Source organism: Schistocerca gregaria, chromosome 3, assembly GCF_023897955.1.
Source record: "Schistocerca gregaria isolate iqSchGreg1 chromosome 3, iqSchGreg1.2, whole genome shotgun sequence".
Taxonomy (NCBI): domain Eukaryota; kingdom Metazoa; phylum Arthropoda; class Insecta; order Orthoptera; family Acrididae; genus Schistocerca; species Schistocerca gregaria.
This window is the reverse complement of record NC_064922.1, coordinates 428,632,314-428,650,342: the sequence shown is the minus strand read 5'-3', so window position 1 is coordinate 428,650,342 and position 18,029 is coordinate 428,632,314. Positions and strand designations below refer to the sequence as shown.

Below are 18,029 nucleotides of genomic sequence, written 5' to 3'. Positions count from 1 at the left end.
TTTTTTGAAGTATGCAAGTAATGTTGAATCTTGAGTTACTTGGCCTTTACATAAATTTCCCTCTTTCTCTTAGATGAGATTGTAATTCACTTAGTAATCCACCACTTACTTTTTTTTCTTTTTTTAAATAGATCTTCAGGATAATTTTTTTGCAAAGCAACTTTCAAATATTGATACAAGTTTACTATTGAAAAATTGAATTTCACATTAGCATCCCTTTATACATATACCTCATCCCATACTGTCCATTTTAGCTTGCTCTTAAAACATTGAATTTTGTTCTCATTAATAAACCTCACTGCTTTGTATGAACCTGTCTCCATGTTGTAAAAAGCCATAATATTTAATTTTGCATCCTGATCGCATAGTCCATTAGCAATTGGGTAGACATTAATTGTTTCAGCCTGAGCAATGTCTATAAAAATTTTATCAGTTAGTGTCTACTATTTCACGGAACATCAGTTGGAAAACTGACTACTTGAAATAATATTGAAACACCCAAATAATAATTCTAGTTCATATTTCCTGTCTGTATATTTTAAGAAATCTAAATTGAAATTTCGACAAACTACTAACTGTTCCTTCCTGTCTGACAAGTAGCTCAATAATGCTTCTAGATTTCTCATAGATACCTGGAAGTTTCCTAGACGGGATCTGTAGACCATTACAACTGTCAGAGAAGTATTCTACAATAACAACACACAAGCACATGCTTCTGTGTTCTAATCAACACAAAAACTATTTGTTTCAATGTTTTGACTTTGTGTCCAACTTCTACAAATGTTGCAACTCCTCCTTTTTCCATGCTAGGTCCACACAAGTCTAAAATCCCCCGTATTTAACTTATCCATCTTCTAGGCATACAATAAGCTCATCTGTAACTGTATTAAACCTTTTAATGTTATGATTAAACAAATTAATTTCATTTTACATGACATCTGAGCCTGGTTTTTTGATGTTTCTGGGAGGAAACTGACATCTGAGCCTGTATCAATTAAATAAACCTCCTTGTTGCACATGTCTGTGACACCCAACCGATATGACATAGGAACACTGTGAAGAATAGCGCCCTCATAAGTGTTTGAGAAAAAGATTGCCACTATGAGGGAGTATGTTACAATAATGTAGTGGAGATAGACTGCATTTGCATGCCAGTTGTCTGGAGCATGAAGGATACCAACACAGTTTTGTATGATGTCTGATTTTACCTTGTGCACTGAGTCATCTGGCTGGTTTAGTGCTGGTGGGAATTGTAGAAGCTCTTCAAAGTTTCCATTGGAAAATGTCAAAGCTGCATTATACATTGCATTGACATGTCTTAAAGCCTCAATTTCACTTGATGATGGCCTAAGGTTGAAATTGCAGTAGTGTAATAAAAACTTATAACAGTCAAAAGCTTCCTTGTGGCAGTGTTCATGATCATACCCATGATGCTGAGTTGTCCAGTTTGTGGGGGCCCACTTATGTCATTGTGTAATAGAATATGTAAAGTTGATCTGTGATCAGTAAATTGCAAGTCAAAGGTGAGGCATTACTGGAATCACTGTGTGTTTCACTGTGAAAGGTAACTGGCCCATTCAAATCAGTATGTGCGTGGCATGAGAAACCTTGGTCAGGCAACCAGTGATCGCAGGTGATGCCAAAAAATGGAACAGGCCTTATCATCAATAGTTCCACCTTGCAGCACTTGTCGTATGTGGATGTCTATAGGTTTGCACACTCGTTGGAGCACACTGCTCTTGATGTGTGTATATTTGTTGTGCACAACATCCACAGGCTTCAAAGGAAAATTCAAGGAGCCAGAACCAAAGATCAGGCTGATGTGGTGCAACAAAGTTACTATGCAGTGACAGAGGCATGATGCACTTTGGTGGCGAAATACTCACAAGCTGCACAACATGTGAACTGCCCGGTACTTTGCCAAAAGTTCACACTGGTTCTAGAATAGTCTGAAGGTCTTCTGAAACAGCTGATAAGGTTTTTGGAGGTGTGGTGTCCAAGTTAGTACATGAAGTGATCCCACTCTTGATTTGCTTACTCGCTGCCATGATCAGGGTCACCACTTGTAGGTACTAAGATCCACAATTGAATAAATGCGGTATATGTATTATACACTTTTTTAATACAACTAACACAAAAACAAAGAAAAAAGCACTCAGAAAAAACCTTCAAATATGTTAAACAAACTCATTAAACACAACTGAAGACACTGCTAGATTATCAATCACATAAGCAAAAAGATAGCCCCTACTTTCGATTACATGTTTATCTATGTTAGTGCTCAAAATAAAATTAATTTAAATTTTTTTCTAAAACAACTGTAGCTTCAGGAGTGATATTCATTTTCTTTCACCAATTCATAGGTCATATAAAAAGATTTCTCTAATAGGTACTCTTTGAGAATTCTAGAAGCTGTTTATGAAGACATTTGATATGTGATGGGAGTGCATTAAATGGCTTAATGCTAGAGTAATAAACTCATTTTTCACCCAGATCAAGATTTTTACCGTTTTTGGTTCTTGTGTTGTAGTCATGATATTTGCTACTGTCTTTGTAAATAGAAAAGCTATCACAGACAAAGGTCAACAAGGAAAAAATATACTGTGAGGACCTGGTAAGGATCCCCATCTATCGAAACACTGCCTATGATGGACATCACTCATTCATTATTCTGATTGCTTTCTGAAATTAATGAATGAAACTAGACAAAATAGGAAGTATCTACTTCAGCCACTGAAGAAATAACCCATAGCACAAATACAACCAAGTTGCATATTTTAAAAAGATGAAGGATGTGAGTTGACCAATTACATTTGCTGTCTACTTAAGCACCTAGGAATTTTATATCCTCCACTTTTTGTACTGTTTGATTTCTACACTTTATATTAATTTCTTCAAGATTTCTTTGTGGTGAATGGAACCTCATGTAATAGATTTTATCAACATTGGTTAAGGGACCATTTGAAGAGAACAATTTTAAGATTTCAATTAAAACTTTGTTCTAGGTTTTTATGACAAAAGGGGTAAATTTACTTTTTGAATCAGAACAAAAAAAGGAGTTAGTTCATGAAAACAAGAATTAGCAGTATACCCAAAACAAGCCACTTTGCACTCCATAACTTAAGGCGGCCCACTCAGATGACATGAGTTCTCAAGATGAGCCATTCAGTACTACAGTCTGCTCTTGTTCCTTTGGACAGGACTGAAGCCGCAAGCAAACTTACCACCTAAAACATAATATCAGTCTTTTTCCAAAGGATTTGGTGGTTTACACAACCAGAAGTTTTTGAGAAATCACAAAAAATGCCTATTGGAAACATTTCTTTTAATGGCCTTCAAAACTTGACTGTGAAAAGACAATATTGCTTGATCACTACAAAGACCAGCATAAAACCCAAAATGGCTTTACTTCAAAATATATTTGCTGACTGCAAATTCCTCAACATCAGCTGTTTTGTGTATATATACACTCTGTTGTCAGGTAACTTTCCACAATGAACACCTGCTGCTCCACTGTGAGTACCATCGTCCCCTTTGCGCTGCCACACTCCAACTGACACAGCCTGCAGTACACTCTGAACTGGTTTGGATCACGTGGTGTGCATGTCATGGGATATGGTTATAAGCATACATTCCCATCCAATCGTATCTGCTCATCCAGGCCAATTTTATTTGCCCCTCCCTGTACTACCTGTTATAGTGCATTTAAAATTAGTTGCAACTTTTGACATTTCTCTCACCGTAGAGGACATGATTCCATTGACGAGGTAACACCAATGGCAAGCCGGCTTTCCCTGCCATACCGCCAGCAGTTCGATTCATTAGGCGTCCCTGTTGCTACACTGTGGATAAGTAGTAACATGTGGTGTCACGCATTAGAGGCACCTATGTTCATCAGCTCTCGCTGTAAATTGATATTTTCTGGTGTTGCATTGTTCTACAGTCATCAGGATATTGCAAATGAGTGTTTCGATGTTGGAGTTGCATTAATAACAACAGTGCAGCACACATGAACATGATATTCGCAATTAAAGGGGTTCTCCAAGGACATGTTCACCAGGTGTAAATATAATATTCTGTTGCAAAATATTCCTCCCAATTTGACAATTGATGGATGCAATGGATAAAGCTTTAACGATGCAGCGGAGGAATATAGCTATTTTTTTCTGGGTACAAAGAAATGTCTGACTGGATAAAATTGAACCTAGCTTCTGTAAGGTGAAGTTAATGGAACTTGTAGTACTGTACAAGCTAAAAACTCCACATTACCAGGTCATCGAAATGGCTAACGCTAAAGAGTAGAGTTTAATCAGGCTTCCTCCGTATCATGCTCTTTTTAATCCAACTGAGAATATATGGGCCTAGGCGAAAATTAATGTGGTGCAAAACAACAAGAAATTTAAACTCAGTGAGGTCGAAATGCTGACAAAAGAAATCATTGCAAATGTTATATCACAGGACTGGTTTCAAGTTGTCAGCCATACCAAGAATGTAGTTAAGGAGACATGGATTCATAAAAGGACTGTGTCACATTTTAAGTGACACACTATATCTCTTGTTGCTGTGTTAACATCACTTCTTTTGCCTAGATACAGCAGAGTTTACAGGTATATTTCTCACTAACATTCTAATTCAGTTGAAATTATGGCAGAATCCTAAAGCAGCATATTTCTGAACTAGCAACTGAGAGCAGGACATATCAATAGTTGTGAGGAAATCCTTTTCAATATAAACATGCAGCTTCTTCACTTACGTTTTTGCAAAACCCACCAGCAATTCCGTCTTTTCACAGGCTATTGATGCTCCTTCAAAATTACATTATTTCATTAAACGAAAATCTGCTCTTGCTTGAATATTGTGGTAGATATGAAAGTTTCACATACAGATCATATGGCAAAATACTCTTCTTTTTGCGTACTGTCATTTGCCAAAATCTTGTTTCGATATCTCAGACCGTTTGTGAGATACGAGGAACTTATGAATGTCTCATTTTGGCTCTTTTGCTGGCAAGTGCTTTCATGATGGAGCCTTTTACATACATTCCATTTTCTCAACACTGGAGACAGATAGTGATATCCTTCGAGTTTTAAACACCAATTTAATTTGTTACCTAAATTTCGTATGCCGCAACATACAACTTAACATGCATCAAACGCAAATTCATAGCAACCCTATTTTACATTGAAAGTTTTAAGAATTTCTTGCAGTAATTTAGCTAATACCGATATATTACAAAAGAATGACCATTAACGAAATGACAGGTAATTCAACATGAAACTGGCGAATGAAGCTATAAGATGTGTGAGACTCAGAGTTTATTACCGTATAGTTTCTTTAAAATTGATTGAAAAAGACTGCAGAATGGCCAGCTTGCACAGCTGACAGGTTACGTGCTGAGCAGGCCTGGCATTACTGTATGGTCAAATGCTGACGCGTTCAGCACACACTGGCAACTATGCTTTCTTTGACTAGCTCTGCACTGAACTGTCAAAAATCACAGCTAATTTTAAACACACTATAGTGCCATAAGAAAGTTTGTGCCAGACCAGAGCACCAACTTAAATTTCCCACTTATCATGAGTGGTCACCTTGACCACTTCGGCTACTATGCACTCTCCCCTGACCAACCCAAACTTCCACATGTGATACTGTTTGAAATTGATTTCAGGAGAGGGTAGAGACAGAATAACAATCATGCTGAAGGAACCACAGGTATTTCTGAGGCCACATAGAAAAAGAAGAACACCAATGAACGTATTTGTTGCATGAATCAATAAGGGTTTACACAAAAATCTCTGATCCTTGCATGTAATTAAAGGTTTGCTCTTAGATGGTTCACTTGAACAGAAATAGATACATGACAAGTAGGAATCATACATGAAGACATCCAGACCATAATTTTTCTCAGAAGAATGGTATTACACTTGAAGGGCTTGCAAGATCAAGGGAGAGAAATCACAGGTAGTTTTTTGATAAAATACTGATATTTACTTTTATTTAAGTCCAGTTCTAAACATGGTAAAAGCTACTTTATTATGACACAAACAGAGTACTATATACTTGGTTCTAAAGGAAAATTGTGTTCTGCAAAACACTGATTCACATAATACAGAGGATGTTTCAGGACAAATAGTAAATATTTTAGTAGACAGTAGTATAGACTAATTCATATTAAACATTTCTTATAACATTATTTGAATTTGTTGTCAGTGCTTCACAGAGTACGATAACAATATTAAACATGAAACAATTTCCTAATTTTCAACACAGTTATATTTATTTGGTTGTGAAGCGGCTTTTGGAATTTTTTAGGCTATCATCAGGTGACAAGTGAACATCACGATTTAAGCGATATTACTTCTACAGAAGATAAAAACAAACAAAAATGATGACATATAGAATGTTTACAACTGGAAGTATTGCATTTGTATGTCACAGCGAAATAGTTACATTTAACAAGAAGTTAAAAATATAGTGGAATTTACAATTTGTTGTCTGCTAATTGCATGTTGATGAATTATCCTATTAATACTGTTTACTGATGAAGCTATTTTCACTCATGATGGTACCAGTAAAACACATCACTTGTCTGATTACAACCCACAGGCCTCTATGGAGGAACATATTCAATAGTGCTTCTCTGTAAATGTATGGTGTGGTATGGCAGACAATCAGTTGATCGGACCAGCTGTGTAACTGCATTGTCTTCCAGGGCCCCATAATCTACACTTTCCTAAAACCACCCTCATGATCCAGCACTGCTGGAATAGTTTCACTGGAAAAAAGGAAGGGTATGTTCTTCCATGCTGACAGGGCTCCTACATATTCTTGTCATCAGGTGACATCTTATATAAACCTAGAATTTCCCAGATGGGCTGGCAGATATGGTCATGGTTCATGGCCACCAAGACCTTGCATCTTATCCCTCTGCACTTTTGTCTGTGGGGTTGGCCTAAAGGCAAAGTCTACAAAGAAAAAACAAACATCAGAGACAATTTTACTGTTGTGATTATGAGTAGTGCTGCCCTCGTAAGAAAATGCCAATGTGTCCTCTGATGAGCTACTCATGGTGTTGTCAAGCAATCTCAAAAGTGCACTGAAGCCAAATGCAAAATTTATGAAAGTCAACTTTGAACCCAATAATTTGTTTTTGCTAAATACCTTCTGTGAGAAACTGTTTAGGTTACATTCTAACAGCTGTATCTCTGTCATCAATAGAAATTGGACACCTGTTATAGTATGTTTTAATTAAATTACTCTGAACTACCACCTCTCAAAATATTTACTGTTCCTCTTGAAACACCTGCTGTATTTTTATGCATATAAAGCAAAAGTAACATTAAACTATATTTCAAACTCATAAGTTTTCTAAGAATTAATTGTCTTTTATCTGTTATATGACATAGAATAGCTGGTGACATATTATTCCTCATTACTACTTCTGTCATCTTACTGCCCTTCTTTCTTCCTATTCAAGATTAATTCAGGTAACGAAATCTACTGTCAGAAAACAAAATCAACTGTTGTTTCTCCTTACAGCTGCTTAGAGTTAACTAATTTGGTCTGTGGTTGTTTCCCCCATTTTCATTTAGAAAACTAATTCCCCAGATGAGCGCGCCATGAGAATTGTTACGTTTACTATTCTGTACGTTTCTGTATTGACATAAACTCAAAGAATGAGAAGAACTGAATTTCAGCATTCCTTTATATTATTGCATATTTTTCTTGATTTTTCACTTGTGTATATTTCGTTCTAAATTAATGTAATTGAGACAGTAATTATATACACCTTAGGAATAAAGAAGACCACTCACGAAAAAGCAGAAGCATTGCCTTATTGTTAAAGCACATACATAAAAAACAAGCTTTCACAGCAACCCTTTCTTGAGCTGTAAACACACACACACATATACACAAACCCACACACATGTCTAAGCCCTCTACATGGTATCTGTTGGATGTACAACACCAGTGTTGCACTTTGGCACGAACACTGGGTTATGGTGGAGAGGGTAGCGGGACAGAGGGTCAGGAGCCAGGGAGAGGGATTGGTGGTGAGTAGAGTTTACCACCTAGGAATATGGGAGGGAGAGGTGGCAGGTGCAGATACTAGGCATCTAACACACTGTTGTCTGAATTGGTAGCAAGCAGAGCATGTTGAGGGTGACGAGGATGTGAATTGGCAGGGGGTAAGAAAATACAGGAATTGGAAACTGTTGGGTGGAGAGTGAGGGGACAGTAGGTTACTGGAAATTGAGACCAGGACTACTACAGGAGAGAAGTATGTCATTGAAATTGAGCATGTAATGCCCAGCTGCATGTTGTGCCACTGGGACAACAGTTTGATGGTCACCATTCATCCTGATGGACAGCAGGTTGATGGTCATACTGACATACAAAGCTGTGCAACATTTGCAGCAGAGTTGGTATATGACATGGCCATTTTCATAGGTAGCCAGCCTCTGAAGGGGGAGGGTAAGCCTGTGATTGAAATAGAGTAGGTAGTGCTATGTGGGTTGATTGTGCAGGTCTTGCAGCTTGTTCTTCCACAGAGATATGATCCCTGTGGCAGGAGTTTGGGAGTGGAAATGGTGCAAAGACAGATTAGGATGTTGTGTAAGTTGGGTGAATGGCAGTACACCACTTTACGGTGAGTGGAAAGGATGTCACGTAGGATGTCCCTCATTTTCAGGCATGATGATAAATAATAAAAGCCATGATGAAGGTTATGGTTTAGTTGTTCTGGTCCAGGGTGATACTGGATGACGTAGCTGATTCGTAGGGGTGGTGAGAGGACTACAGGTGTGTGAGGATATGGCATGGGAAATTGTATGTGTACTAGATTAGGGGGTAGTGTCTGTCTGTGATGACCTTCATGGGACATCCAGCATACTTGGCAATGGAATTCTTGTCACTGCAAATATGTTATCCTTGGATGGCCAGGCCGTACAGGAGGGATGGCAACTGTTGAAATGCAGGTACTGTCTGGGATTAGTGGATTTAATGTGGACAGAGGTGAGGATTAAGCTATCAGACAGATGGAGGTCAATGTCCAGGAAGTTGGTACATTAGGCTGAGGAGGACAAGGTGAACCAGATGGGAAAGATGCTGAAGTTATGAAGGAATGGGTATAGGGTGTCTTGGCTCTGAATCTAGATCATGAATATATTATCAATAAAACTGAAACAGGCTGGGGGTGGGAGTTTTTGGAGGCTATGAAGGTTTCCCTTACATGGCCTATAAACAAACTGGCATAGGAGAGTGCCTTGTGGGAGCCCACAACTGCTGCAGATTTGTTTGTGTAGATTCCCTTCAAAGGAAAACTAGTACATCAGGATCAATATGGTAAGTTGTATAAGGAATGGTTTAGGGATTTGGAGTCTGAAGGACATTGGTCAGGTAGTGTATGATAGCAGCAAGGCCACGAAGTATGTTGGTGTACAGGGAGGTGGCCTCAACAGCGATAACTGGGGACCCAGAGCATAAAGGGATGGGGATGTTGGAGAGTCAGTGAGGAAGTGGTCAGTATCTTTGATGTGGGTGACAAGGTTTCAGGCAACTGGTTGGAGCACAGCCATGAGCACCCACATGGCAACCTCCAGTGCAGATTCATTGACGATATCTTTAAGATCTGGACTCAGAGCCAAGACACCCTATTCTCATTCCTTCACAACCTCAACACCATCTCTTCCATCTGCTTCACCTTATCCTCCTAAACTCAGTGTCACCTTCCTGGACATTCCTCCACCCCTCTGATGGTTCCATCTACACCTCTGTCCACATTAAAACCACCATCAATAGCACCTTCATTCCGAAAGCTGACATCCCTTCCGCACCAAAAAATCCTTCCCATACAGCCTGTCCATATATGGACAATTTACCTGTAGTGATGAGAACTCCTTTGTCAAGTATGCTGGAGGTCTCATGAAGGCCTTCATTGACAGAACTACAGAGCTCGTCTGCAAACAAATTTCCCATGCCATATTATCCCTCCACCACCCCCAAGAATCAGCTACAAAGACCACCCTTCTTGTCATCCAATATGGATGACCATATCCTTCATCAAGGCTTTGACTATTTATCATCATGTCCTGAAATGAGGACATCCTATCTAAGATCCTTCCCACTCATTGTAAAGTGATGTTTGTCACCAACCCAATCTATGCAACATCCTAATCCATCCTTATGCCACTCCCATTACCAACCCCTTGCCACAGGGATCATATCCCTGTAGAAGAGCAAGTTCCAAAACCTGCCCAATCAACCCACACAGCATTTCCTACTCCAGTTCTATCACAGGCTTACCCTACCCTGTTAGGCTGGGTCACCTGTGAAAATGGCCATGTTATATACACACTCTGCTGCAAACACTGCACAGCTTTATATGTCAGTACGACTACAAACCAGCTGTCCACCAGGAGAAATGGCCATTACCAAACTGTTGCCAAGAACAAAGTTGCACAACATGCTCAATTTCAATGGCTGCCTCACAAACTAGACCATCTGGATCTTTGCTTTCACCACCAGCTTCATTGGACTGCACAGATGGCAGATGGTAGTTATCTTCACAACACATGCTTTTCTCCTGTAGTCATCCTGGTCTCAATCTACAATAACCCAATGTCCCACACTCTCCACCCAACAGTTTCTCCTTCCTCTATCCTGTTACCCCCGCCAATTCACATCCCCTTGTCATACTCAACATGTGTTGTTCCACACAGACTCTGGTAACAGAGCACTACATGCTTAGCCCATGCACATGCCAACCCACATCCCTACCTGGTAAACTGGCTGCCTCCATTTGAGTCACTAGCTACTCACCCCCCCCCCCCCCAACTTCTCTCCCTGCCTCATACCTCTCCCCACCTCTACCCACTCCACCTGACACAACCCCCACCCCAAACTAGTCCACCTGCCAAAATCCAGCACTGGTATTGTACACCCAACTGTCATTATGTATGGGCACAGGTGTGTGTGGGTGTGTGTTTGTGTCTGTCTGTTTGTACTCTAACTAAAAAACAACAATTACTGTGAAATCTGTTGTTCACTCAATGCCTCTGGTTTTTGGATAGTGGTGGCCTTGACTCCTAAACTTTTTACATTCTACCTGAACTTTCCTACATATAAACAAAGAATTAATTATAAATATTCATGACTTTGGAGCAATATTACTAGTTACAAGAATGATAATAAATTGTTGACGTATGTTTGGAATGTTGTGTGTCATCTCTGATACAGTAGTTATAGTTTTGACCCATTCGCCTACAACTTTTTGAAATAAAATTTGCCTTATGATTATGATAATTTTCACTATATACTTTGTTTTTCATGTACACACAACTATTTACAGAATATTGTTAAGGATTTACAATATGACAAACATTCACACAAAGTAATTTAATATATGCTACACAAAGTATTTGTCCACATGAAGTATTTGTCCCCAATCACTGCCTGGGTTTCCTGTTTTTCTTGGTTGTTGCTTACAGATGTAGTAAGAGATGATGACATCCTTCAAGGATTGCTCTGGCACATTATACCAGAACTTAGTGCTCTTAGGTGCTGGATTCAAACAAAGTTTGCATTCAGTTTTGTTTTGTAAAGAAGGTGTAAATATAGCACATTATACCTCTTGACAAATCTTCTCATTAGAGGATAAGAAGATAGATGCTGATCATATATTAAGCCCCATTCATTACTTGGTTGTAATCAATAAAACAACTGTGTACAAACTTTGTACTTTCAGTTTTAAGCAGCTCAGCATACGATGGTCTATTACGAAGCACTGATAATAGAAGAACATCTCCCCTCCCTCCCCCAATCCCACTGCACAACTTTTTCAATGACTGGAAATCTGACAGCCAAATCACTACTTTCTCCTTTTTCTTTCCAGTACATATCTTGAGATTATGACTGCATCCGTTTCCTGGAGAATATACTTTATACAACTTTACACTAAATCTAGCTCTCTTTGGAAGACTTACAAAACTCTGACCATAAATTTCATCGATGTTGACATTTCTTCCTGGAACATACGACTTTGAAATCTACCAAACAACTGTGAAAGACTGGCTTTACTTCCTAAGTTTTCATTGCTGTGACATAAGGATGCAAAGTGGAAAGCATGCCTTTCAGTTCATCCACTGTTACAGGAAACTAGCTTGTGTTGTCACTGGAATCAGAAAGCTATATTTTGGATGCATAAAAGGTTGTTTCTCATGGAATTGGCTAAAAAAATGGTGTTGTCAGAAATTTATTTGATTTAAATTCTGAAGTATTTCACCCCAAACTTCAGAGAACTGTAGTTCCTATTTCAGATATCAAAGAGCAGGTGTCAATTTCAGGACAATTCACTACACTGTTCCAAATCCAATCATTTGCCTTTTAACAGTCTGCAACACATTTTATAGGCATATCAGCACACATTTCTTTTATGAGCACTCTTTGTTGCATACTTTGTTTCCCCATTGTCAAGGATGATACTATTTGTCATTTTTCATCGTATCATTTACAGTCATCATTGCCTGAACCCCTAAAAAATCAATTTCTTTCAAAAATCGGCAAATTGTCACAGCTTCTCTTTCGTATGGCCAGAAAAGAGCTATCACTCACTAAACTCCCAAAGCAATTAAATACTTCTAAGCTTGGATTGTGGGTTTAGTTTTACAAATATGCCTCCTACTGGTATGTCCACAAAACTATAATAAAAAACCAATGAACTACACATGAAATTCATTATGTGCCCATAGCACTTGATGGCTGTACCCATCACTGCAGTGCAATAAATAAAACTGCCATGACAACTGTGGCTTTCATTGTAGGCGAATGGGTATATGACTGTTTTAAGTTATTGTTTCAGTTATGCATAAACAATCCAAGATTCCTAATATCTAATCATTTTGTGAAATCTGTATTTGTTTTCCAAAAGGATCCTGTTGGGGCCATGTTTCGAAGTCTAACCACGCTTCGGCAAGGATTTACCCTTCAGGGCATTGGGGTTCATGTAAGCAGAATTACTACACATTTTTCTGCTAATTTGCTAAGGATTACTTGTTTCTTTGCTTTCTTTAATTTGTTATAACTCGTTATGGGCTTACATATCTCCTTCTGTTGTATTTACTGCTTCTGCTTTTGGGTTTATCTTCAGTTTATCTCTATTATTATTTGGTTTTTCTGCTTTTAGGAACTGCTGTCACTGAAAGGTGCATCACCATATGTACACTGAGGCACAGCTTTTTCAATGTCTCAAACATAATCGTCTGTTTCTTTGTAAGAGTACTACTTTTTTCTACACTGGTGCTGTTGCAGACATTGTTGGAGCGTTCACGGGTGGAGCAGCACAAGGATCCTGGCTTCCGGTAACCTCTGCTCTGTTGGTTGTGGAACAGTAAACATTGCAACACTAGATGAATCTCTTTTTGTATATAAATGTGTTGCAAACTCTTTAATTTCTTTGTGTAGAAGCTTGTTTTTAAAAATAGTTTGATTGTTATATTTTTATACATGGATTGTATATCAATATAAATGGAAATATTGATGATGCTCCTCTAATTTGTAAAGAATTGATGTACTGTCACTCTGTATCGTACCTCTTCTTCTCTGATGTAAAACATGAACATTAAATTGCATCCTCTACATTAAAGCAAATGAATTTAAATGTTGGCATTTGTTTACAGGATATTCATTTTGATGCATTATAAGCTCTGAAGTAGTTATAATAAAGTAGACCAAACACTTTATGTATTTTTAATGAAAGTGGTTATTGCAATTTTACTTAAAAATGGTGCGAACTAAAGGAAGTGATTAAAGTATATTTAATATGACATAGTTTAAAAAATCTTAAGGAATTAATTTGTTTATTGATGTGATGTATATTAATTATTTTAAAATGAAAGCTGGAATTTAATAGAAACAATATTTGAAAACTATGAGGAATGAAAATCTACTGACAACTGAAAGGAGAACAGCTGGAGTAAGGGAAGTAGACACAAAGGCTAAAAAACACAGTTTAATATCTAGCTTTCGGAAACTTAAACAATTTCTTCATCACAGTAAAGGGAAAAATTGGAAGAATAATAGCTGGAATAGAACAATCTGGAAATAAGCAGAAAAACTATCATACCCTCTATGCCAGGGTACTAACAACGAGTGGCCACACCAATTTCTGCAAAGAGTCTTCTATAAACTTCTAATGTGCATTTCATTTGGAAGGTGAATCGCTTTATTCATCATAAAAAATTTCTACATATTCGAGAACATGATGGAGGGGCAACGCTTCTTCTGAGACATGTAGGACTTGAGCTTCAAGAACAATTAAAATACTTACTATTGGTGGCCAATACCTACCTTCAGAAGTGGAATGTTTCGTATTGCTAACAGATACTTATAAAAGTAAAAAGGACATATAATCTAACTAAAAAATACTAGTTTCGCTAAACTAGTGTTTACATCCCATCATCAATGAGGTCATTAGAAACAGAGCACAAATTTCAGATGAGGGAAGACTGAGGATGGAAATTGGCCATGCCCTTTCAAAGGAACCATCCCAGCATTTGTGTTAAGTGGTTTCAGGAAATTGTGGAAATCCTGAAACTGGATGGGTATTAGAACAATCATCCTCTTGAATGTGAGCCCAGTGTGCTAACTACTGCATCATCTCACTTGGTCTCTAACAAGCTTTCAGAACTAATAGTTTCTTCGTTAAGGAGGGAAGAGGGACATCCTGCGGAAGGCTGAAGAAGAAAGGCAAGTCACGCAGACCTTAGATGAAAGAGACCCACCTTAACCTTATTGCTCTCTCTAATCCTAGGGTGAGTGACCTGCCCTTCCTGTTTAATTTTCTCCTATTTAACGTTGCCTCCTCTACGGAGCAGAGGTTGATAAGGCTTAAGGGAATAGAAAACTCATTTGTAACTCTAAATTAACAGAAGATTTATCACAAAGGACAAGGGAAAAAAAAGATGATTGATATCAGACAAGATCTGGGGATCCATTTACCACTCAGGAAGTCATATTTCAAGTGGCTAATTCAGCATTTTAAAGTTTATAAGGTAATGAGATCATTTTGTCATGGTGCGTTTTTCTGTTTTATTGGCTGACCCAATATCACCTGTTTAGAAATCTTACGTTGGTGGTAGGTCCCGAGTCATTAAAATTTAAAGGAATAGGAGATTATTAACATAGTATCTTCTGAGACACATTTGCCTAATGGCATGCTGTCACAGGTTTCAAGCAGTTAGGCAAGCAACAAGAAAAATCAAGACAAGATTCAAATGTTCTTTCAGTGTCAGGAGTGACTGAGTTTTCTTTTCTGATAGATAATGTAATTCTAAATTCTCCCTCTCAGAAAGTCTGGAATTAATGATGAGTAAAATTTCAAGAACTCCTCATTGTACAAAGAGCTTAAAATAACTCACAAATTTGAACTTAAGTTCTAGTGGCACATTCATGCCATGAACCATTTTATCAGTCATCCATGTACAAGACATTATCAATGTCATGCCCACTGAGATGCACCATTGTCTGAATATCAGCCAGACTTGCAGTAGGAAAATATACTGACATTTTTGTAAAGTAGCACATAAACTGGCAAATCCAGCCAAACCTGAAAATAAATGTAAGTTCTGAGGCACAAACAAGCTCTGAAAATAAACTGGACATAATGATAACATTGTGATAAGTAAGACTGCCCTTCTTCACCTTGGTGAGCGATTCTTGTTACAAACACAGCCACATAAGATATTTTAGGAGAGTAAATTTGTTCAGTCACTGAGCAACAGAGCTCCCGTGACACACAAAGACATGCATATCAATGGCACATTATTCCATTGGTACTTAAAGTCCTTTCATTTTATCTGTACCACTATACATAATTAATAGGAATTGGTATTTCAGTTAGATACACTCCTTAAAATAGTTTTACCATTACTGGTATCAGCAAGGCAGCATTGAAAATCGTTTAGTAAACAAACAATTCCAGTCAAAGGCCATATTTATTACAGAAACCTCGTATGACAAAAAAATATGTCACTGACTACTTCACAAACAAATCTCATATATACAGTGCTATAACAAATGGATAGTGGTTTCAAGCCGAAAATAACACAGAAATTTTGCACACACACCTATATCTACAGACACAAATTAAAGAATTTACAAGGCATTGGGGTGTTTTACAATGCAATTACATCACATAAAATCAATCTGCTACTATTAAATATTATGATTTTTCAATACCTCCCTTACATTACATAACCACCAAACCACTACACTATTACATGTTATTGTTATTATTACTACTGACTTCTTATACACAAGAAAGATGCAGAGAAGACAATTAAGTTTCTAAATCAAATAATAACCTATCTAATTAATAAAATAAACAGACATCACAAATTAATTTGTTTGTAATTATATTGTATATTGTAGTGCATAAGTTATCTGACCTCCAGTCTCTCCTTCAGTCACATTCCACTTTATTCATGATGCCAAAAATGCCACAGACATGGAAATAACACTAGTGATGTTAAAAGCTTCGAAAATAAATAGTTGCACTTAAAAGGTACTGAAATACAGAAAAGTGCTAGAAAATACTAAATAGAGAACTAACAATATAGCAATTACTCAAAACATTGACGTAGCTAGACACAAAATTGCTCCTCATTCAAAAGAGAGCCACACCTTCGTTATATGAATTTATATGATAACAACAGCTAAAACAATATGAATCAATATTACAAACATACAATGTCAAAATCTTCATTCAGTTTCCCACTTCAATCACTCTTCCACTTCAAAGTCTGGAGAGCTTTCTCGTGACGGTGGGCTAAAACCTTGTGGAACAACAGCATCATCAAGATATTCCGCTAATGGCACTTCTGGAATGGCTTCAACAAGATCAGAACCTTCACCAACATTCAATACTGAACAAGCGTCAGTGTTGTTACTAACATGTGATGATAGCTGCTCCTGAATTTCGTCAGTGGAAGATGATGCACGTGTACTGTTATTTAAACTCTGAGAAGGACTACCTTTCCTTACAACATTAGAATATTCCACTTTACATCCAGACCGTCTGTATGAATCAGAAGTAGACGGCAATGATGAAGACTGCTCATTGTGACATTTAGTTTCTGCCTTGCAGGATGAAGCTGTATCTTCTCCACCATCAGTGCCAACAACTGCCTGCACACTGCTGGGAATTTGAGTAGAATCCCCTGTGACTTGTTCAGGTTCACCTTTCTTTTGTATATTAACTGATGGTTTAGACTCCTGTTCATCAATGGTGCAAGCCATTGCTACTAAGTTTATAAGTATCTTGCCGGATGAAGCTGGAAAAACAAAGTTAATTAAATAACAAAGAAAATACAGGATACTAAAATTTTACATAACACATTTCAGCTGAAGTGACTGCCACTGCGTCTTGGCAAACAAACTGAGCAGCTTTGCATTGGCAATGCAAATATTATCAACTGCAGCTGACATGGACACACAAGAAGTAGCATATAGAAGCTACTTCGAATCCATTATTAGGTATGGTATTGTTTTTTGGGGTAACTTGACAAACATAGTGCAGGTACTAAAAATACAGAAAAATATCATTTGAAATATGAGCATTGCAAATCACAAAGCACCATGTCGACCAGTATTTAGAAAACTTAAAATATTAACTCTGTCATCCTTATACATATATGAGTTTATTATATTTTTGTACACCAGCCATGAATTATTTGAGGGAAAGCATTTTGTCCATTTACATGATACTAGAAACAAAGAAAATTTTATGCCCCCCCCCCCCCCCTCAGTATTGCCCAGGGACCTCAATAAATGGGAATGAAAATTTGTAATAAATTAAAAGGGAACAAGTTGATGCAGATGAATTTAGGTTCACTTAAAAGAAAGCTACATGAGGTACTTACACTGAAGTGTTATTACTCGGTTGATGAATTCACACAGGACAAACTGGAAGTTTGAGCTGGATACATATTCCAAGAAATATCCTTATACTGTTATTATTTATTGTAGTGCTA

The 18,029-nt window shown here is 37.7% G+C and overlaps 2 protein-coding genes across 5 annotated transcripts in view; one reads left to right on the top strand and one right to left on the bottom strand.

Annotated features, from left to right (window-relative positions):
* The window catches only part of LOC126354628 (transmembrane protein 117-like), a 483,273-nt gene extending 469,534 nt beyond the window's left edge, over positions 1–13,739 (top strand). For 2 of the 4 annotated variants that reach the window (XM_050004394.1, XM_050004398.1), the window contains 2 exons: positions 12,929–13,003; positions 13,309–13,739. In XM_050004394.1, the coding sequence (XP_049860351.1) occupies positions 12,929–13,003; positions 13,309–13,362 (129 nt within the window). In that variant the 3' untranslated portion in view covers positions 13,363–13,739. Of the gene's footprint in view, positions 1–12,928; positions 13,004–13,183 lie in introns of all 4 variants that reach the window. The other 2 variants (XM_050004395.1, XM_050004396.1) reach the window with 2 other exon arrangements.
* A 2,233-nt stretch (positions 13,740–15,972) lies between these two features.
* LOC126354627 (uncharacterized) overlaps positions 15,973–18,029 on the bottom strand; it is a 276,170-nt gene continuing 274,113 nt past the window's right edge. The window contains exon 14 of the mRNA XM_050004393.1: positions 15,973–17,330. Coding sequence (XP_049860350.1) covers positions 16,780–17,330 — 551 coding nt within the window. The 3' untranslated portion in view covers positions 15,973–16,779. The remainder of the gene's footprint in view (positions 17,331–18,029) is intronic.